The 22921-nt window shown below is 43.6% G+C and overlaps 1 protein-coding gene across 3 annotated transcripts in view; it reads right to left on the minus strand.

The window, feature by feature from the left end:
- Positions 1-3530: 3530 nt before the first annotated feature.
- LOC136862706 (b(0,+)-type amino acid transporter 1) overlaps positions 3531-22921 on the minus strand; it is a 453749-nt gene continuing 434358 nt past the window's right edge. For all 3 annotated transcript variants that reach the window (XM_068226490.1, XM_068226491.1, XM_068226489.1), the window contains one exon: positions 3531-4572. In XM_068226490.1, the coding sequence (XP_068082591.1) occupies positions 4508-4572 (65 nt within the window). In that variant the 3' untranslated portion in view covers positions 3531-4507. The remainder of the gene's footprint in view (positions 4573-22921) is intronic.

Here is a 22921-nt window from a genome sequence, read left to right on the forward strand (position 1 = left end):
CTTCATTTTAGATAAAAACCTGTATTGACTGTAAAATCAAGTAGCGAATATTTAAGAATAGCTTAAATATTTAAGTCGTCCGCCTGTTCAGTATATAACATAATTTATTATATCTAGTATATGTTTCTTCCCCTAAAGGACATCATCAGGTAGAATAAATTACCCACGAAATTGAAAAAAAAATGCTATTTGTTCGGGGCGTCGACCCATGTGGATCTTTTGCCCCTGTAATTGGAATGGCGGTAGTGTGGAATGTTGAATGTGAGGAAAGGAAGATTAAGGACATCACAAACACCCAGTCCCCAGGCCAGGGATATTAATCATTACAATTAAAAATCCCCGAACCGGCCGGGAATCAAACCCGGGGCCGCTGGGTGAACCCAAGAACCTACTACGCTGACGTAGCAAGGGGGAGAGGTGATACTCCCACGTGGTGCGTCCCAGGTGGTGGATAGGGGGGTCCTAACTGGCTTGCCGGCGGACTTGAGGGAAATAAAATACCTCTCGCGGACCAAGCACACAACCCCCTGTGGGTGGGGGACGCAGACGAAGAATACACCCACAGTATCCCCTACCTGTTGTAAGAGGCGACTAAAAGGGGCGCGCAAGGGATGATTGTATTAGAACCATGAAACTACTTGTGATTAGTACCACCAGCGGGAAGCACCATGGGCCGCTTTTACTTGCGCGTAGTACCACTGTGTTAGGTACAAAATAGGTTTGTGATTAGTAGCAACAGACTGCGTTGCCGGCTTTTGCAGTACCTGTGATTAGTACCACATTAGGAGCGACACAATGGTTCTGGCTTGCCTGTGATTAGTACCCACTATATGAGAAACACCATGGGTTAGTGCGAGTCCCTGTGGTTAGTACACATATGTGATGAACACCATAGGTTCGTGTTGTCTGTAAATGGCGCCGCAATGTGCGAAACACCATAGGTCTGTATTACATGTGCAAATTTCTTTAGCTGTGTGTAGTACCATAATGTGTGGAATACCGCAAGTCTACGCTACTTTGATTAGTACCGCAACGTAACAAATACCATGGTTCTACTTTCCTAGCGATAAGTACCATTATGAGGGGCCGATGACTTGGATTTTCTACTCCTTTAGACTACAAGCATCATCGATTCAGTATTATGCTATAGAAGCAGTCCCTTGGTCAGTAATACTATTGTTTTACGTCAGTTTCTGTGAATGTGAGGCATTGCAGGTTGGATCCACTGATTATTTTAAATTCATATCCATCCATTCATTCTTCCTCCTCACGTTTTGAATTCTGGTCAGTGGAGGATTTTGGAATTTTAAGTTGTCATTTCATTTCGTCTCATTTCGTACCATTAGGGGCCGATGACCTCGATGTTAGGCCCCTTTAAACAACAAACATCAAACAATCAATCAATCAATCAATCAATCAATCAGATAAAGCTTCTCCTACTCTAATTCTCTGAGATCTATTTTCTAGAAATATAGCAACCTATTCAGTCACTCTTTTGTGTAGTCCAATTGCACTCATTTTTGTCAGTAGTCTCCCATGATCCACCCTATCGAATGATCGCATGCTTTAGACAGGTCAATCGAGATACAGTCCACTTGACCTCCAGAATCCAAAATATCTGCTATATCTTGCTGGAATCCTACAAGTTGAGCTTCAGTGGAATAATCTTCATTGCAGGTAATGCAGGCATTGGACGACAAGAAGAAAATTAAGAAGTCCGTTCTACACAGTTTCTGCCAGTGACAGCTTTGACACCAACCACATCGAAAGATACTCCCGTATCGGAATTCTTGCCTACACCATATCATCATGTGCAGTTAAAGGCGTTGCTTAGAACAACCTATGGATCCATAACTTCATTTCTGGAACGGCTTTTTACCAAGAACACCGATACGAATTGTGGCGTTCGATATGAGGATAAGAGTTTTTGGATTGGTGATTCGGATGTTGAGATAAGCGATAATAGCATCATGGTAGGACGTTCAGTATAAACCGACAGCGCGCCTTCTAGAGCTCCTTCTCTCGAGAGCCTCTGACATCGAAGATTACGCTAAAGATGATCTCAAGAAGTACAAGTCCATCTTACATGCAACGAATGTCTATCGTCGTAATTACAGTCGTTCGGAGCCAGTCAGTGAATATATGAACGTTAAATATAGAACGATCATTGCAAAGTTACTCCCCATCTCGGGGAGTGTTAGACGTACTGTTTCAGCCTTTGTCGTCGCGTTTAAGACATTAAAACCTCTCGTCGATAGTTTTTACTAGAATAATGACAATACACATTTTAAACGTCTACAGCTCTTAAAGGCATCAGTGTGTCACATGGTCTACTCACTCGCCACACGACTTGACAAATGAAAGAGACATCAACTTGCTACGGGCGAAACAGTATCAGCCAGCAGAATGACGGTCCAGGTTATCTTCATAACATGATGTTACCAAATAATACACTAAGTGGAAATAAATGTAGCTGTTACAGAAAATACTCAAGCACACGCATATATCACTAATTTGACAGGGAAAATATGGATGCTGGGATTAGCAGTCAATATGGATAAAATGGAATATTGTATTGTTGGAAATGAGCAAGGTGAGGATTTGAAATTTGAGTTTGGCTGGGTGAGAAATGTGGATGTGTTCATGCAGTTGGGATCACTAATGGACAAGTCTGGCTAATGCGTTGTGGATATATCCCACAGGATAAGTTGAGCAAGTGTAGCTATTAGATCTTTAAATGGGATCTTGTGAAGTTGGCACATATCCAGACGAACAAGGAAAGTGCTGTTGTCTGTTGTGGTTGAAAGTATTCTAACATACGTCTAAGAGTATTGGACACTGAATGAGAAAGGTTTAAGATTGAGGCTGTGATAATATATGTGTTACCGGGCGAGTTGGCCGTGCGCGTAGAGGCGCGCGGCTGTGAGCTTGCATCCGGGAGATAATAGGTTCGAATCCCACTATTGGCAGCCCTGAAAATGGTTTTCCGTGGTTTCCCATTTTCACACCAGGCAAATGCTGGGGCTGTACGTTAATTTAAGGCCACGGCCGCTTCCTTCCAACTCCTAAGTCTTTCCTATCCCATCGTCGCCATAAGACCTATCTGTGTCGGCGCGACGTAAAGCCCCTAGCATGAAGAAGAAGAATATATGTGTTACGACGGAGCACGAGAGCTACCCGCTTAAATCAGCTGAGGAACGAATGTATAATAGCAGAGATCGATGCAAAGGAACCAGTTATGGATTATGCTGAAGCACTGAAATGGTAAGGACATGTCTGATGAATGGAGGAACAGTGATGGTGACAGTGTTTGCTCTACTGGGCTCCACCAGGTAGATATTGTCGAGTGGGACAAGGGGCACTCTGGAAGGGAACAATAGCTATAGCCATGGAAAGGAGAGGTCCATGCGAAGAAAACTGGCAGGATGGATATATGTGGCATCTAAGAATAGACAATTGCTGATAATTGAAAATGCCTGCAATAGTAAATTAAGTATGTAAGAAAGGAACTTACACAGAAAATAGTTGTTTATATTAAAAATATATTTTAATAGTTATATTTTATTTACAAATTTATATTGAAAACATATGCTTAAGTTATTGCATGTTATCAAATTGCAGCATAGAATCCTGATATATATACAGTATAGCCTTAACATACACACATACACACCTAATATTAAGCAGTACTATTTGTAAGTTCATTCTGCAGATTCTGGTATGGATCACATTACTCTGTACTGGCCAAATATGATAATATTCCAATAAAATTTATTGTAACTGTGGAAAGTGTGTTCAATTACTCTTCTATTAAAATATTATAAAATATATACAAAAAATTAATTTGAAAACTTCATCTCCATCTATTAATATAGAAGATGTTATAAGCATGCCATCCATTACACATATTCTGCTTTGGATATTTATGTACTAGTAAACGAATTGGCTCATTAGGTGGGGGGCTATTCAGTGCCAAGGCTTACATGCTGCCTTTCAACTGTACAACTGAGGTTTGAATCTTGGGTTGGAATTTTCACTTGAAAAGTTCAGTGACATCAGAAAGTGCATCCATTCTTAAATTCCCAGCCAAAACACAAAATTAGCTGGTGAGGTTCCACTGACTCCTGAGATAACTGCGATGTAATGAAGAATGTTTATAAGCTGCCTCATTGAAGTACTGTCTGCTAACAATGGCCATATTCATACCATAAACCTCCCAGCCAGAAATCTCATTTGCCTAAGTAACCATAGTGAAGTCTGTGCCACTGATTTGTATATTATTGCTACATAAAGAAATAAGTTTTCAAGAACCTGTTGTTAGCTCTTTGTGTCATATAATACAGCACACTCAGATTTTAATTTCAAATACAAAGATATTCCTGAGTATACTTGCGACATGAGTATTTCCAGAGTATCCAGTGCATTGTCATCTTTTACATATCACATTTCTTCAGATTTTCATTGCAGGTTCCTGAGGTTTATCCTCTACTTTAAGAGAAATAGAAGATTAATCGAGACTCTGATCAGTTGGGACAACTTCAAGGAGTACTTGAGTGAAGAAAGTGAATTTGTCTGAAACAGATAAATATGAATAACCATATATTACTTCACTGAAGTGAAAAGAATACAGAAAATTAGTACAATAGAGGTTATTAGTATCAAAAGGAGCAACCTCCAATTTCCAACAAAATTGAGTTACTGACACTGTTGTATTGTACTACTAGCCCGCTACTAATTTACCTTGTTTGATTTTGCAAAAAAATATAATAAAATAAAAATAAAAAATCCCATCATTTCAGGGCATGGAAGTACAATGTCGCTTTCAAACAGAGCAATCTCCATCATTTGTTTGAATCATTTCGCACAATCTCCACAATTGCCAATTAGCTTTAACTATTCCGGCTGTGTGAGTGCTGCCATATTGGTTGAATGAAGTTATTAAGTGAGATTGTCCTGCTCACGTGTGCTAATTTGTTGGATTTATAGTTATATTGTAAGTATTTTCAGTGTTTTGAAAGTATATGAGGGTGCATTAACATATTGTATTAACAGAACAATCTATAACTTATTAGTATTCGGTGATGGTTACTGTTACAGTGTTTTTGTGGTAGTTATGCGTGAAAGAAGGTGCGGGGTGGTGAACAGGTCTCAAGCTACGAAAGTAGAATTAATTTAAAATTTAACAAGGTTATATTTTCTTTTCAAAATAACGAAATAACAAACATGGCAGGTACAGAGTAGCAAGGCAACAAAAGTACAATTACAATATTTACAGGATTCGGGCTTCGAGCCCGCGATCAAAATCCTTGAGCAATCAGCTCAGTTTTACCCCAAACACAAGTTTCAACAGAGGGGCAGAAAACCCCATTCATGCCTAGGAGCCCTTGCTCCAACTTACACTGAAAAGCCTCCACGAGGCATACAACACTCAATTTACAAAAAGAGCCACTCGCTCTCAACTTTAAGCCTCTCAAAGGCCACACCGAACTCCACCTTCAAGTTGTCCTCACTGGGCAAAGACACAGGGGTAAAATACCCAACCTACTGAGGTCTATTAAAGGAAAAGGGGTAATTACATGACCTCTAAAATAACAATTTGAGAGGAGGCGATCTGCACTCCTAATACACTTGTTTTTAGAACCTAATCTGGCTCTAGGCCACTAAAGCAAGGGCTAATCCCATACTACAGAGGTGACTTTAGGAAAAAAATAATTTGTTTTACGTTAACGAAGAATAGGTTGAGAAAAATAAGTTCACCTCAAAACAATATGATTGGGAGCTCGAGAGGGTTAAGCACTCTCTATCCCGATATGCAGTTTAAAAGATAGAATAGATACCAGTTTCTTTACATTTTACGGAAGGTTACATAATGGAAAAACTTCGGACCCGCCCCGAGAGTTAAACTGCTGAGCTAGCAAAGAAAGAAGTTATTAATTGGCCATTACCTTGTTGTTGACCGCTGCCGAAGAAAGAGGCGCTTCCCGCCCCCTGCTATGTACTTTACACACAGAAAGATGGAACAGAAGTGGCCCTGAGACCCTAAAATCAGCAGTTTATATCCTCTCGCGGAAGGTTCGAGGCGTTAGGGGAATGAAAACACCCTCCCACAAACTTTTTATTGGGTAGGATACAGCAACATATTCAAGTTGGGGGAAGATACCTATGATTGGTCAGAAATTAATAACAGAAATTCGGGATTGGTTAAATGCAAAACAAGGGGAAAGAGAGGGGTATACAGCCAACTTAAACAATAACAGAAAGAAATTTAACAAGAAACAAACTTTTGAAATAAAAATTTTCTCAAAAAAAAACAGTTCTTTCACTCCGCACTAGGGTGCACTATTATTGATCTTCAGTAGTGTCCTCTAGAAGAGAAAGTTCACACTTCTTTCTACAAGCGAAACAAAAATACGTCGAAAATGACACAGTTCAAAAACTCTAAAATTTCCAGGTAGTGACATCTTCTGAGAAACTTGAAGATTAATACCGTCCAGAAAGTTCAGACTTCCTCCAGCAGAGGAGTTTCAACTGGCGCACATTTTAAATTAGCGGCGTGGAGGTGTACCGCCTGGTACAGTTATAATACTGCAAAACATGACACCTGTGTCGCCCACAAAAGCGAGGAAACGGACATGGGTTCACAATAAATGGAACTCAGTTGTTGCTAAAAAACTGAGGTAATAATAAAATTCAATCAATATCTAAGGTAGATGAGGCAAATAAGGCCCACTTACAGATAGATTGCCGTTTGCTATTAAAGTAACAGACACACAAGAATTTTTTTCAAATAAAAAAATGTTCCTTGATGTATCTTTTCACCAGATCGCACAAATAAATAATTGTAAATGTATCCGTGGTTCCCACATAGCACAATTACGTAATTAATGTAATTGGGCCTTATTTCCTGCTCTAACATGTAATAAGGCCCGCAGTGGAAGAGTACCTTAACCTCATCTCTATTGGCAATTACGGCGTCAAACTGGAAGAGGAAATGGCATGTTTTGTAGATAAGAAGTGTTAAAAGACATTTTTATTAATTCAAAAATATTTATGTTGAAATTTTAAAATTGAAAATATAATATGAAACATTTCACCATGCTAAGTTAAGGAGACCTGAATTTTCCTCTTTAAAAGTTGCAGGAAGCATAACTTCCTCTCATCTTACTTGGAAAAACCAAGCTAATGTGCTTTTAAAAAATTAATCATAACCACTAAATATAAAATTCTTGAAATTTAAATCACACAAACATTCAAAAAACACTTAATTTTCAGACAGTCATTTTTAACTTTTCCTTTCCCTTATTTAAAAAACTAAGCTAATTTACTTTAAGATAACATTTAATTCTGTATGAAATAAGAGTCTTTGATATTTTGAAAACGAAGTCTGAAAACACAAAAACTTATAAGCAGTCTTCCTTGTCGTTTATAGTCAGTCCAACACACATTTCATGCACCCAAACTCGGCAAGTTTTGCAAGCTCGCATGTCCGCCACGTATTCTTCCTGGCATGCAGCACAAAACCAGCTTATATCTGGGGTGGTTTTTAATATAAAACTGAAAGCTTCCAAGAGAACTGCTGCTCGACTTGTAGCCTACAGATGGAGAGGTCATGTGGTCAGCATAACGCTTCCCTTGGTTTTTTGACCGATGCCGCTACTTACAATTGTTCTCACAAGGCTGGGATAACGCCATTCCAGATCTCCTGGCCTCCTGGCTTTTATAATACTGGGAATCGAATCCAGGCCAAGGAGCTAGCATGCTACCCTGAGATCACCGCGGTAGTCTTTAATACAAAAGTCATGTGTAAGAACATGTCTTCGACTTCAAATTCATATCAATACCAATGTGTACACTGGATAAAAAATATAAAATTGTTCGCTTATTTAAAATAATTTTAGTCTATTTAGTAATTTGTGAAACTTTACGACCTAAAGTAACATTGGGTTAGCATATTTTTGTATTAAATTGAAACTAAATCTTTCGTAGCAGTTGCAGGAAGTAAGGCCCACATGTTGCAAAGCGTGGGCCTTATTTCCTGCATCGTGACCTTGAGGGTTTTCCGATTGCACCATCTTGTGCTCTTAACCAAATTCAATAAAATATACACCGTTTCATTACTTATTTAATGCACTAGTAGATACATATATTATTTTAATGCTATCCTAGCAGTAACATTCCCTTTCCTAAGAAAAGTTATAAAAATGAGATCAACTCACCTTCCTGCATCTTGACTCTGGCCTAGCAACCAAATACTGAGGAGGGCCGAGTTCTCACTTTCTCCAACAGGTAGCAGGCATAGACAGTAAGCAGACGTATGGGTTCACTACCGACTAAAGAAGCGGCAAATACGAAAATCAAACAGTGGGCCTTAATACCTGCTGGGACTTATTACCGCAACCCACCTTACTTTTATATTGGGTAGACATTCTGTTGGCAAATGGACCTACACACTCTGATATTTATATAAATAGTACATCATTTATGTTGGAAACAATAACCTCATACTTTTATGTATTAATATCGCATTTTATTCCTTTTTTAACTTAATTTTACCTTCAAAAGTTAAAACTTCCTGCACCATGTAACTACCCACGTGTAAAGATAAACACACAACAAAAGCTTTCAGATGTGAGACGTTATCGATGAATGAAATAAATGTGTTCCACGAACAGTACCACTGCACGGGTAGTGTTATAGGGCCACTACTATTTACGGCGTTTATTAATGAACTGCCAAACGAAATTCGAAGTGACTGCAGATTGTTCACGGATGATTGTATAGTATACAGAAGAATACAGAATGCTGGCGATAATAGGTTATTTCAAGCCGTGGGCACTAGATAACAAAATGAAAATAAATTCTTGAAAATGCAGTCTTATATGAAACAGGAACTATTCCAGCCCGGTACATTATTTTATAATTGCCGAAATACTTGGAAAAGGGACGGCAATATGTGTTCGTATGCCTGACATCTTGTACGAGCGCGATACGAGGCTCCTCGTTAGTGGTGGGGACGGAGCGAGTAAAGGCTCGCTCCCACCTAGTGGAATCGAATCGAACCGAACAGCTTAAAATTCCACTCGACCGCTCACATCTAGCGGAACAGAATCGAACGGGATTCTACGAGAAACTTCACAGGCTTGCAATGGACGGTCTGATAGAAGGTGTGAGGAGGTAGAAAATTACGGGAGATCGGAGAAGTTTCTGGGTGCATGAATTTAACAAGACAGCCAAACGGAGAGTATTCAAACTTATTTGAATGGTGAATACGCGATGAAGCTAAGTTTCGACGGTAGGCCTACTTCAGAGTTACTGTATTGCAATTTCAACAACTATTTCAGGTAGTAGAATTTAACAGAAAAGTTCAGTTTTACAGAAGGAAATGCTACATCAGATGCAATGGGAGTCCGTGATCATTTTTGAAACTACTTTAATGCAGTAGATTGCGTCCCGTGGGAGGATGAAATCATTAATCGAGGAAGCCTCAACATTCCTTTTTATTATTTTTTTACAATTTGCTTTACATCGCACCGACACAGATAGGTCTTATGGCGACGATGGGATAGGAAAGGGCTACGACCGTGGCCTTAATTGAGGTACAGACCCAGCATTTGTCTGGTGTGAAAATGGGGAAACCACGAAAAACCATCTTCAGAGCTGCCGACAGTGGGTTTCGAACTCGCTATCTCCCGAATGAAAACTCGCACCTACGCAACCCTAACCGCACAGCTCACATACGACAGTTTGAAACCTAGGGAATGCCACTTACGAAATCGTTCACTGAAAATATAATAAACATTTAAAGATACGTCCTATGTGAGATGTGATGTCAATTATCGTACTGATATACTGTATGTGGACTCCAACATAACATGATTTTGTGATGAAGTCAACAAAAATTATGAAATAAACTGTATATAGAATACAGTAACCTACCACAAAATTGAATATGCTAATAAGTTTGGTTTTCCACAGCCTTGCTTATATCCTCCAAGGCATTATTTTTTACGTTGTTGCAGTAATGCTCGTGGGTTTTGTAGTAGAGGAAATTCTATTTTTGAGCTAAACTAATCAATTTTTCCGTGTCTAGTGTCAATAAGTTAAATAAACAATCACAAAACAGAACATTCCCGACCGTATCCAAGAAACAGCTGACTCTCCAGCTGAAGCTGATACATACACATTTGCCGGCTTGCCGCCAAATGGTCGTCCTAAAGATCTCGACTCGATCCGACCGTCTACGAAGTTGCACGAATCTTGATAATTCTGTTCCATTCCGCTCCGCTAGTAGAAAAATATTCTTGGCAGAGAATCCTGTTCCGTTCGGTTCGATTCGATTCGACTCGTGGCGATCGTCATCTCTATCTCCCATTTAAACACACGTTAAAAACAAATTCTGTTCGGTTCGATTCGATTCCATTCCACTAGGTGGGAGCGGGCCTTAACTCGGTTCTTTCGGTTTACGTGACGTCACAGCGGAGCACCGATTCAACTTGAACACGTATAGCGCTGCGGGTGCTTCAGTAAACCTTCAAGCCAGGCTACACTCGCAACACCACTGTGCTGCTGTTTAGACTCCAGACTGAGACGTCTGTTCTATTTGTGTTTCCTTATACTACATGTATCTTTGTTTACAGTTGTTGCGCTATATTTTCTACCGATATTTGTAGTAAGAAAGAAGCAATAATGCCATGAAAGTTCTCCCAAGCATGGCAGTATTTTTTACTAGCAGTCCAGGTAGAAAATCCGCTACTTATAAAATTTGCAATCAAATCTATTGTGTAGGTGGAGGAACGTCAAATTTATGGAATCACATAAAACGGGCGCATCGTAAGGACATGGTACAAATACAGTTGCACATCGTGAAAGTAATTCCTTTCCTACGTATGGATGAGACAGTGCAGGGGAAAAAAATAAGTTGCATAGGAGTTTCGTTACTTTTGTATGCGATGACATACAGTCACTGAGGGCTGAAGACTATAGAGCCAGATCTGTAGCTTATATCCGTTCTAACAGAACAAAAAACAGCTAGGCCATCATAGGTCAATTGGTAGAGCTACCAACGCGAACTCGGGAGGTTGTGGGTTCGGATCACTCTGGTGTCCGGTTGGCAATTGTTTTCTGTACTTAACATCTCTTCGACACGTACTAAATGTACGTAACATGACCTAATAGGTTGAAAGTCGATTTCTATAACAATGCGGTCTTGAAAATCCAATATTCATTGACCCTTAAGTGAACTTGCTCTTGGTTACCTTAGCGTATCTGCTACGTCTGTGCCCGCATAGGAGGTGTTTTCATGTGCCGGACAAATTATTTCAAACCGAAGGTTGTCGCTTTCTGCAAAACGCTAGTTGTTTTACGTCGCACCGACACAGATAGGTCTTACGGCGACGATGGGACAGGAAAGGGCTAGGAGTCGGAAGGAAGCGGCCGTGGCCTTAATTAAGGTACAGCCCCAGCATTTGCCTGGTGTGAAAATGGGAAACCACGGAAAAATATTTTCAGGGCTGCCGACAGTGGGGTTCGAACCTACTATCTCCCGAATACTGGATACTGGCCGCACTTAAGCGACTGCAGCTATCGAGCTCGGTTTCTGCAAAACGAGCTGAAACTCTGATATTTCGGAATGGAAATTCCTCCTATATAACACCTGTTCCATGCAATACAGAACACTAACAGTGCTTCCCTTACTCTCTGTGTACAACCTGTTGGCTTGATTTTAATGCTCGTCACAAGATGAAGAATTGAGTTCACTTGTATACTTTACTTATATCCGTTACTGATGTTATCTTAACAGATTTTTCATTTAACTCCTTAGAACATACCGGTAGTTATAAATGAAATGTTTGACATATGAGTTTAGGCACATTTCAAAGCGCTAGATTTCGTTTCGTCAATTATGGAATACGGCACGCGTATCGATATGCATTAATATTCGTTGTATTTATTTATTCATTTGTATGTTTATTTCTTTATTTATGTCTACTTGATATGCCTCTTATTAATCACAGATTTGTAATTACACTGTTACGTTATGTGTTTATATTACATTATAAAAATTGTCCAAATAACCAATAATAGAAAGTACGGAGTATTGTACAACTGATACTAATTGATAATCTTCTTTATAAATGTAGACTGTAGCTTAGAAGGTGAATATAAAGTTTAAATTTACCGCTATAAAGTTGTACTCGGTTCAGTGCCCGGTTTAACCGAGTAATGACATCAAAGTACTTGCTCCGAACCGCTCCGTCCCCACCACTAATCCTCGTGGCGAGCTGGACACGTCACAAGCAATGAACCTGCGGGTGACGTCACTGCCACATGTGCGCGCCTCTCTCGAATGTACTGGAAGAAAAATTTCTAACTTTTCAGCTGATGAAGATACGGAAATGATACATACATCACCGTGCAGCTCATATTCTGAACGTAAACATATTTTAATGTCAATAAAATCCATCACGGCATTCAAGAGATATAAGCGAGAAAGGAAGCACACTTCCCCCAGTGACGTAGCAAGCAACCTTGGGTCATACCGGTACGGAATATAAGCACCAGACCAGACCGCAGCAATACAACGAAGGAGCAGCTGACTGTCGTAGCGAGAGGTCGTACGTGCCTGTCGCTCCGTTGTCTCTCTCCTTGCCAGGCGCTCAGTACTTTCAAGTGCTAACCAGGCAGCTCTACTTATTAGTACGACTTCGAAAGGGCTTTTGTCTGAGCTGAGCACTTCTCAGTGCTCGCTTATTCTCTTTCAGGAGGACCAGGATGAAGAAGACGGACGTGTGGCGATCGCCGCACTACTGCTGGGCAGCGGAGGACAACGAGCCGCCTGCACCCAAGCCGGAGCCGCAGCAGGGGGAGCCGGAGACCGAGGTGGAGACGGAGCCGTACAGGGACGGGTGCGACCCCCCTGACGGCTTTCTCTTCTCCGAAGGCCACACCGACCCGGAGTACGAGGCGCTGCTCGTGTACTACAGGCCAGGGCGCCCTGTAACTTCTGAGCGGGGCCTCGTCCTGGACAGAATGCGGCGCCCTCGCCGAGGAGGCAGGATCATCTCGACAACCATGACCGTCGAGAGCTTCCTACCAGGAGGCCTCATTATCCGGCATCACGACCAGGAGCGGATGCGCGACGCAGAGAGGGAGCTTTCTTCTCTGTTCCAGGTCATCCGTCTACCAGGGAGGGACGGAGTGCCAGGGATGAACGCCGGCGCAGTCAGGGCCGCGACGGAGACCAGGGAGACGCCGAGGAGGCTAAGGAATAGGGCGGTTAACACCGACCTAGTCCTGGCCACCCAGCCGGCGACCAGTGACGCCATCACGGAGGTGGGGCATGACGCCCTCTGGCGCCGCGACTGTGCGACTTCAGTGGAGGAGGACGCCCCCTGGCGTTCTGAGGCTGCTGTCCAGGCCCAGCCTGCCAGCACGTCTATCGAGCTGCAGACCTCGATGTGCGCCCCACAGGACAGGGAACGCAGTCAAGCGTTAGCACCGACCGACGCCACCGCCGCCGCCAGCCAGGAGAAAGAAGGAGACGGCGACGCAGCGGAGCCATCAGCCACGCTGGGGTCACCAGGCCGGGAGGAGGGTCACCAGGACGAGGACTCTTCCCCCGCCGAGAAGACACGCCCGGGAAGAAGAAGAAGAAGACGACGACGCCGGACCACGAAGCAGAAGGCGACGCCGGCCCACCAGGAGAGGGCCGCCCAGCCGCAACCCAGGACTGCTCCCAGGACAGCAGTCAACCGAGGAGCCAATCAGGAGAGGACCTCAGCGGGTAGCGGCAGTCAGGTGAGAGTAAAACGTCCCCCTCAGCAGCTCTTGCAGTGTTTCCGCTGTCTGAGGTGGGGCCACCGTCAGGTTAGCTGTGGACTCCAAGTGAAGTGCAACCGCTGTGGTGGTGATCACCACTACACGGCCTGCGCAACACTTAAGGAGGCGCCGGTGTGCGCCAATTGCGCGGGGGGCCACCCGGCCTCCCACCGCAGTTGCCCAGTCTACAGGGCCATGACCCAGCCCCTTCCAGGAGGCCCCCGCCTCGGCGGGCTTGGCCTCATTCTCCGGGATCGGAGACTGGGTACGAGGTACCCCAAGGAGGTGGAGTTGTGCGGCGGGCCCTAGTGGTACTTGACGCATGGCTCCGCAGCCGGCAAGGACCGTGCTAGCCACAGCAGTGCCCAGACGGACTGATCCCCAGACGATGGAATGGCAAGGAATTGGTTTATGTTTTGTGCATGTTACCTGTTCCTAACTAACACAACCTCTGGTCTTTTTCCAGCCCACATCCTTGCATGTGCTATCAAAAGATGTCAGGTTTTACATGTAGGCTCTTTCTTCTTTCTGCCTATGTGGTTTTTCCCTGACCCTTCAATACCAAACTTCAACACCATATACCTAATACAATGTCGCCTGGTAGCGTGTCTGACATGGAAACAGGCAGATACTCCTTGTATCACTTCCCACTCTTCCCTGCTATCTCTTTCTTCTTCTTAGAAATAATAGCATGTCGGAGGCCATGTAGATTGAGTCGTTGGTCACACGGGGGGAGCGGGCTTCGGGGGCCCCCCCGGAAAAAAAAAAAGCAGCAATTCAGAGGACGAGTTCGACAGCCGTAGCGGAAGGACGTGTTCCTCTCGCTCGCTCTCTCTCTCCTCGCCAGGCGCTCTGTACTTTCCCAGTACTAGTCAGGCAGCTGTACTTGTTAGTACATCTTCGAAGGAGCTTTTGTCTAAGCTGAGCACTTCTCAGTGCTCGCTTCTCTCTTCTCTCTTTCTTGATTTTATTTCAGGATGACCACGGCGAACTTCAGGGACACTCCCTATAGCATGGCGTTGGCGAGAGGAGTTTTCTACAGGGAAGGTCGCCTCTGCACAACGCGGCAATGGATGGAGGACCACCCTGAACCGAGGACACCGTCCTCACCGAGGGAGCAGGACGCGTCGCAGACCGAGGTGGAGACGGAGCCGCACAGGGACGGGTGCGACCCCACTGAAGGCTTTTTCTTCTCTGAGGGCTACACCAATTCGGAGTACGAGGCGCTGCTCGTCTACTACAGGCCAGGTCGCGCTGTTCATTCCGAACGGGCCCTAGTCCTGGGCAGAGTGCGGCGCCCCCTCCAGGGAGGCAGGAGGCTACCGACGACCATGTCCGTGGAGAGCTTTCTACCAGGAGGCCTTATCATAAGGCATCACGACCAGCAGCGAATGCACGACGTGGAGATGGAGCTCTATACTCTGTTTCAGGTCGTCCGACTACCTGGGAGGGACGGCGTGCCAGGGACGAACGCCGGCGCCCTCAGGAGGAATGCTGAGCCGGAGACCAGGGAGGCCATCACCCAGACGCCGAGGAGGCTAAGGCATAGGGCGGTTAACACTGACTTAGTCCAAGCCACCCAGCCGGAGACCAGCGACGCCACTACGGAGGTGGAGCATGCCGCCCCCTGGCGCCGCGACTGTGCGACGCAGGCTGAGCGACTCGGAACTGCGAAGTGGACGCAGACCGCTCCTCCAAGGGCCACCTCCACGAGGTGGTCACAGACCCAGGCCTACCAGGAAGGGCCGGTCACCCGGGCTCAATCCAGGAAGGCGCCCCTGATGGCGGATGGCAGCACAGCAGTGGAAAAGGACGCCCCATGGCGTTCGGAGGCTGCCACCCAGGCCCAGCCTGCTATTGTGTCTGTCGAGCTGCAGGCCTCGATGTGCGCCCCCCAGGACCGGGAATGCAGTCGAGTGTTAGCACCGACCGACGCCGCTGCCGCCGCCAGCCAGGAGAAGGAAGAAGACGGCGACGCAGTGGAACCACCAGCTACCCCGGGGTTACCAGGCCAGGAGGAGGGCCACCAGGACGAGGCCTCTTCCCCTGCCGAGAAGACACGCCCGGGAAGAAGAAGAAGACGACGCCGGACCAGGAAGCAGAAGGCGACGCCGGCCCATCAGGAGGTGGCCGCCCAGCCGCAACCCAAGACTGCTCCCAGGACAGCAATCAGCCGAGGAGCCAATCAGGAGAGGACCTCAACAGGTAGCGGCAGACAGGTGAGAGTAAAACGTCCCCCTCAGCAGCTCTTGCAGTGTTTCCGCTGTATGAGGTGGGGCCACCGTCAGGTCAGCTGTGGGCTCAAGGTGAGGTGCAACCTCTGTGGTGGTGATCACCACTACACGGCCTGCGCAGCACTTAGGGAGGCGCCGGTGTGCGCCAACTGCTCGGGGGGCCACCCGGCCTCCCATCGCAGTTGCCCTGTCTACCGGGCCATGGCGCGGGCAGAGAGGAAGGAGGCCCGGCGCCATGTCCCGCAACCATCCAGCAGGTCTCCACCTCGGCGGGCTTGGCCTAATTCTCCGGGATCGGAGACTGGGTACGAGGGACCTCAAGGGGGTCGGGCGGTGCGGCAGGCTCTAGTGGCTATTGCCGCATGGCTCGGCAACCGGCACGGCCCGGGCTAGTCACAGCAGTGCCCAGAAGGACTGATCCCCTGAATAACTGGCATGGCGAGGAATAGGCTTATGACTGTGCACGATACCTATTCCCAACTAACACAATTACCTGGACCTCTCCAGAACCACATCCTTGCATGTGCTATCTACAAAATGTCAGGTTTTACATGTAGGCACCTTTCTATTTCTGCCTATGTGGTTTTGTCCTGACCCTTACTACCTGATTACACCACTATTGATACCCACCACCACATCTGGCCTGGTAGCATGCTGAGCATGGGGACAGGCAGATACTCCTGTAGTATCACACTTCCACTCCTCCCTGCTATATCTTTCTTCTTAGAACTAATAGCATGTCGGAGGTCATGTAGATTGAGTCGATGGTCACGCGGGGGGAGCGTGCTTCGCCCCCCCCCCCGGAAAAAAAGCATCAATTCAGTTCGCATTCTTCACTCGTCATGCTGCACGCGACGAGTCGAACTCAGTATTCACCCGGCCGGAAAATCGTCGTACTTATACAATTTCGTCTGCAAGGTGACAGTTTCTGTGAATACCAGTGAGTGACTTATAAATTGTTGGACTTGCAATTCGCCAGACGTTCAAACTTAGGAAATTAACATGTGTATAATATCAAAGTCATAAGACTTGTAACATTTCGCCAATATTTGGACTTGACAAATATCTCAATTTTCGTGTGAGTGACTTGAACAAACTTGAAGTTAGCACGGCTACTTTAAATTGTAATGATCTTGAACTGTTTGTCGCGAGTATAGGTCGCAACACGTTGACTATTTTTGAGTATTATCAGAGCCTAGAACACTTTTATTTGTGTAGTGAACCCGACAGGGGCATGATCCAAGGACCTTAGGTTGATATCGATATCCGTAATTACGCACGCAATGCTATTAAAGGGAAAGAACGCCGAAAATGATTAATATTCATATCATTAATAGAGGTTATACCGGAACTAATTAATATTCATACCATTGAGATAGATAAATTGTGTATTTTAAAATTATTCGACGAGATTTCTTTGTCTACGACTTATTGCGCAGTATTATCCTTTGTGTAGCGGGGGCCCCGCAGATGAAGCCAAGCCAACTTAGACCCGGGAGGGGTTACGAATGGGGATTCCCTGTGACATCACTCGAGAGAAGACATCCCTCCTCAAGGCTCACAGAATGAGGGGAAACTAACTTTTTCGAAACGGAATATAGGAGCCATCTTGGAATCGGACTGGCCAACTTAATTACCTACGAGGTAGAAAATTAATAAAACTCGAATTAGGGGATCATCTCCCGATTTAAAAGGGATAAATGTTACTGGGACATTTATTTAGAGTGTTTAATGTCCTCTTCCGTGATAACTTTCAGCAGAAGAAAGAATACTGTGTTGTTTCTGCGTGGAAAAGTACTGGGGCCATCTGGTTAGTCTCATGACACGTCCTCGACGGAGGGACTTCACCCCGTGTGGTAGGGGAAGCAGAACATATTTTAATTAATTTAAAGAGATTCACCGAAGGATAATTGAGTGGTTATGTCTCAATCGCACCAACTAGATACTGGTCACCGACCATCCGCACTATTTTACCTCGAGTACGCCGGGAATAGGCGCTACACAAATTAGTGGAAGGGGTATCGCTCCCTAGTAAAAACTACTGCAGAAAGGGAGAAGAGTCAGTCGGGATTTGTGGCTTACGGACGGCGAAGCTTCGTGCCGTCGAGCTTCCAGCGATCTTTTGTTTGAGTGAATTTCAATTTAATTTACAAGTGAAATCGCGTACTGTGCGTAAATATTGCAGAGATTGGATAGACGTGATGCTAGTGTCTAAACTTTAAAGATCAGGGACGTGTCGCGAACATTAAATATAATTTGTAATAATATTATTATTATTATTACTACGGCGCTACTGTGTCGAGTAGTAACAAAGGTACGCGGAATCCGATACTGAATCGTGGATTGCGGAGTGAGGTCCGATATCGTGGCTGGACGTTCACACTGAATGTAACTACACAAATCTTGGAATAAATAGTGACGTGTTGTGTGCCTCAGGAATACTGCCAGCGGTTTCGTCAACCTAGAACAATGGACTCCCGGATGGAAAGAAGAATGGTGCCTCCAGTAACTGCTTTGGTGCCTATGAGTCAGCACTAAACCAGTAATGGACTCCCTGAGCTGACAACGGGTCATCGAGATGGAGATGAGTATAAATCATAATTAATATGACGTAATCAGATTGGGCGGGGAACAGTTATCATTACCTGACGCTATAATGTTAAAGATTGTAACTTCAGTAGTGTAGATGTGCTACCATGATACACGTAGCTTCTATTTACTTTATTTAATTAGTAACACGTCTGAGCAATCAATTGTAAATAAAGGGGTAATACGATAAATTTGCATGCAGTAGTAGATTGACTTAATCATTTTATTTGGGGAAACTTGTAATTATTGATGCGTCAGGAGACTAATTGTTAGTAATTCAGAGTAATTCAAGTTAGGTTGTAGTTAGTCCAGCGATGATAATGCATGGCTGGTAAATAGTGTAATTTTATTCCGTGAGCACCCAGAACTACGAGATGTGACTTCGGAACTGACACCCAGGCCTCCACTGACATATATTTAGATAGGAAGTGTACGATTTTAATTGGCAGGCTTATCACAATTTAAGTGCAAATTGAGGAATATTTAATTCATAATTGTATTACCGCGTGATGATTTATCAGAAACCACGATTTAGATATGGATTAATTACACCGTTATTACGAGGAAGTTAATTATGATCATGCAGTATGGTCTAATTTCCAGGTAAGTCGTGTAGGGAGATGGTGTAATGATGAACCCAATAATAATAATAATAATAATAATAATAATAATAATAATAATAATAATAATAAATTGTAGTTATGGTAATCATGCAAGTATTGGTATCATAGAAACCGGTGTCGCGTCGCGGGATCATGATATTGTAAACGAATGTGTGTGTTGAATTGAAGTGAAGTATTGAGAGCCGATGTAATTTTGTTTAATGAACAATGAAGTTCAGTTTATTAGTGAACGATCCCCGAGATGGGGTGTTTTGTTAAGAAAGGGCGTTATGCCTGTGAAGGCCGAGGCCAGTGACCACCCGCCGTGCAAAGGGGCTGGGGGCAGTTGACCTAGTGAGGAGAAGTGTTGTTTTTTTTTTGTATGCTCGTCCGCTCGTAAAATGGGAAGCCTTGAGTTGAAGAGAATGAGGGCGAAAGAATCGCCCAATAATGAAATATTCAACACGCCAGAATGATGTAGTTGCTAATAAATGACACGGCGATTGTTACCAGTACTTGTTAGTTTACTGTCATTACACACTTGAGTATAACGTAGCTAAGGGTTTTCAGAGTCCCACTTCCATCCCAAGGGGTGTCAGTTCAGTTCCCGACAGCGGCATTGGTACCCCAATGCTCAACTGAAGGCTGGATGTCTCACGTGTTTACTGTATATAATTTGTGTTCTTTAAGGGTTTATGTATCTTGTTGTGATTATAATTGAGTTGCCGATGGTGTTGACCATCGGGGTGGTGAATTGTATACCAGTGAGGGTCGGTTCAAACCCGGGCGTTTGTTCCACATTTTTATGAGTTCGTTCTTGGCATTTCGTTGGGGAATAGTTGTGTGTTTAGTATAGGGATTGCTCAGATTCGTTGCATGCATGTTAATCCTATTGATCAATGATGTCACATAGCCTCAGTGTCTATGATAAGTGTTTTCCCGTTCGAATCTCGTCATAATGGATCGCTCTGCGATAGATAATACTCGGATCCATCACATACGACTAAAAGTCGATAACAAACAACAACAATTGATAATAATCCATGTAATTCATTTGTATATAAATGCGTCATTACCATCATCATCATTAAGGCCTAATAAACCACTTGTATTAACCTAAACTTTAACCCGAATGTGTTCTCATTGTAATTAGGTATGATCCGTCTCCTACCCTGTATGCCTTTAAGCTTAGTCTTGTTAAGCGCCTATTTGTTTTATTCCAACCCGTTAACGCCCTGTAGATATCATGCCGGAGCCATTAGGCGTAGGGACGGGTGCAGTAGAAAGACTGTTCGCGTATAATCGTAACAGCCTGTACCATTTGAAACAGCCCGCGTGGATAGACTGTATAATGAACTTCGTAATTCAGTGATATTGTGAAGTATAAAATTCATGCACGAATACTTGTAGAACTTTGATAGTGAGAAGGAACATTATGAGATATTATGGGAGAGAGCTATTTATGTCTTAGTTGTGAAAGTGAGCCTTGATAAACTGTGCTTCGAATGAGTTATTTTTGACAACACGAACAGTGTGCAGTAAGTGTCAAGATGAACTGTGCAGTGAAGTGTATTTTTTCATTATCGTAATTTACGATAATAGACAGTGCTCCGACGTATTTCTCATCCAGTGAATGATGATTATGTATGAAATAGAGATAATCAGTTTTAACAGTGCAAAATCAAACGGTGCACCTTTTCAAGCTAGTCAGTTGGACGACGGAGATCGACGGAGATTTGGTGCAGATCAACGTGGACTTGGTACTACGAGGGGCAGTTCCAGGGACGTGGTACTATGGAACATCGTGGCGTTTGCTGTTAGCTGTGTTCCAGATTGCTGCTTGCAGAGCAGTATTCAACTGTTCACGCTCAACAAAAAAAGGCGTATGTCAGGTGATATCAGTGCTTTCTCCATTCAAAAATATAATTCTGACTTTGAACAGAACTTCTATAAACAGTGCCATTACTGACAAAGAATATTAAAGGCTCACTTGCTTAATATTTTACTTGGAAAATTAACGTTTTAAAACTCTTTCAAATAACAGTGTGCTCTCGTCGTATATTCTCACTTATTGGAACTTTAGGATTTCAACTGTGTGCTTCATTCATAGTATGAAATGTTGTATGGCTTTTAGTGCCGGGATATCCCAGGACGGGTTCGGCTCGCCAGGTGCAGGTCTTTCTATTTGACTCCTGTAAGCGACCTGCACGTCGTGATGAGGATGAAATGATGATGAAGACAACACATACACCCAGCCCCCCTGCCACTGGAATTAACCAATTAAGGTTAAAATCCCCGACCCGGCCGGGAATCGAACCCGGGACCCTCTGAACCAAAGGCCAGTGCGCTATCCATTCAGCCAATGAGTCGGACTTCATTCATAGTGAAAGTGTATCATAAACTCTTAATTTATGATATTTATGTCAAGTGCATAATAAATTACAAAAAATAGGACAATACTCAGAACTGTATACTAGAAGATCAGATTTAATTTCAAGTGTTTCATATTTGAGTTTTATGTGTTTACAAGAAGGAATTACAGATTTTACTTTATTTACTTTATGTAGAAAGTGTAATCAGAAATCGCAAGCGCCAATAGAAAACACTTTAACATTTCTTATTTACTTACAACATGCTTTATTCATAATTTATGCCATGAAAGTTATGATGGACATGACTGATTGGGAAAGGCATTATTCAGTTGAATTTTACTTGATCAACTTGATTTTTTGATATTCTGTTGTTGAAATTGGGATTTATTTTCTAGTAAATATCTATGATTCGCCGATATAGTAGGGTGGCCTTCCAGAGATTGAATGAAGATGTAATGTCTATTATTTTGCCTTGCGATCCTCCCTCTCTGTACCTTCTTCTAAGGACTAGGCACCCCTTAGAAAGACCTCATGCTCTTGAAAATCAACTTTTCCTGGTACAATAAACACATAACAAAAGCTTTCAGATGTGAGATGTTATTGATGAATGAAATAATGTGTGCCACGAACAGTACCACTGCATGGGTAGTGTTACAGGGCCACTACTATTTACGGCGTTTATTAATGAACTGCCGAATGAAATTCGAAGTGACTGCAGATTGTTCACGGATGATTGTATAATATACAGAAGAATACAGAATGCTGGCAATAATAGGTTATTTCAAGCCGATCTAAATATACACCATAAGTGGGCACTAGATAAAAAAATGAAAATAAATTCTTGAAAATGCAGTCTTATATAAATGGAAAAGAAACATAGGCAAGGAGACTTTCATTATTGTCTTGGATCGGACGCTCTCGCAGAGAGTGACCCATGCATGTACCTAGGAATCCGCATAAAGAGAGATCTAAAATGAGACACTCATGCAGGAAGTGTAATTTCTAAATCGTCCAAGTCCTTACACTTTGTGATGAGGGTGCTGAAGGGCAGCAGTTCCCAGGCGAAGGCGCAGGGCTATATATCGCTCATTAAGCCAGTCCTGGAATATGAAGCAACCATATGGGATCCATACCACACAGAATTCCTTAATGAACTTGAGATGGTACAGCGAAAGTCTGCAAAATTCGTGCTGAATGATTTCAATCTTAGAAGAATGTGACAAGTATGATAGAAAAACTTGGGTGGGAGATGTTGGAGACTAGAAGGAAATGAACCTGGTTATGTGCTATGTACAATGCCTATACA

Source organism: Anabrus simplex, chromosome 2, assembly GCF_040414725.1.
Source record: "Anabrus simplex isolate iqAnaSimp1 chromosome 2, ASM4041472v1, whole genome shotgun sequence".
Lineage (NCBI taxonomy): Eukaryota > Metazoa > Arthropoda > Insecta > Orthoptera > Tettigoniidae > Anabrus > Anabrus simplex.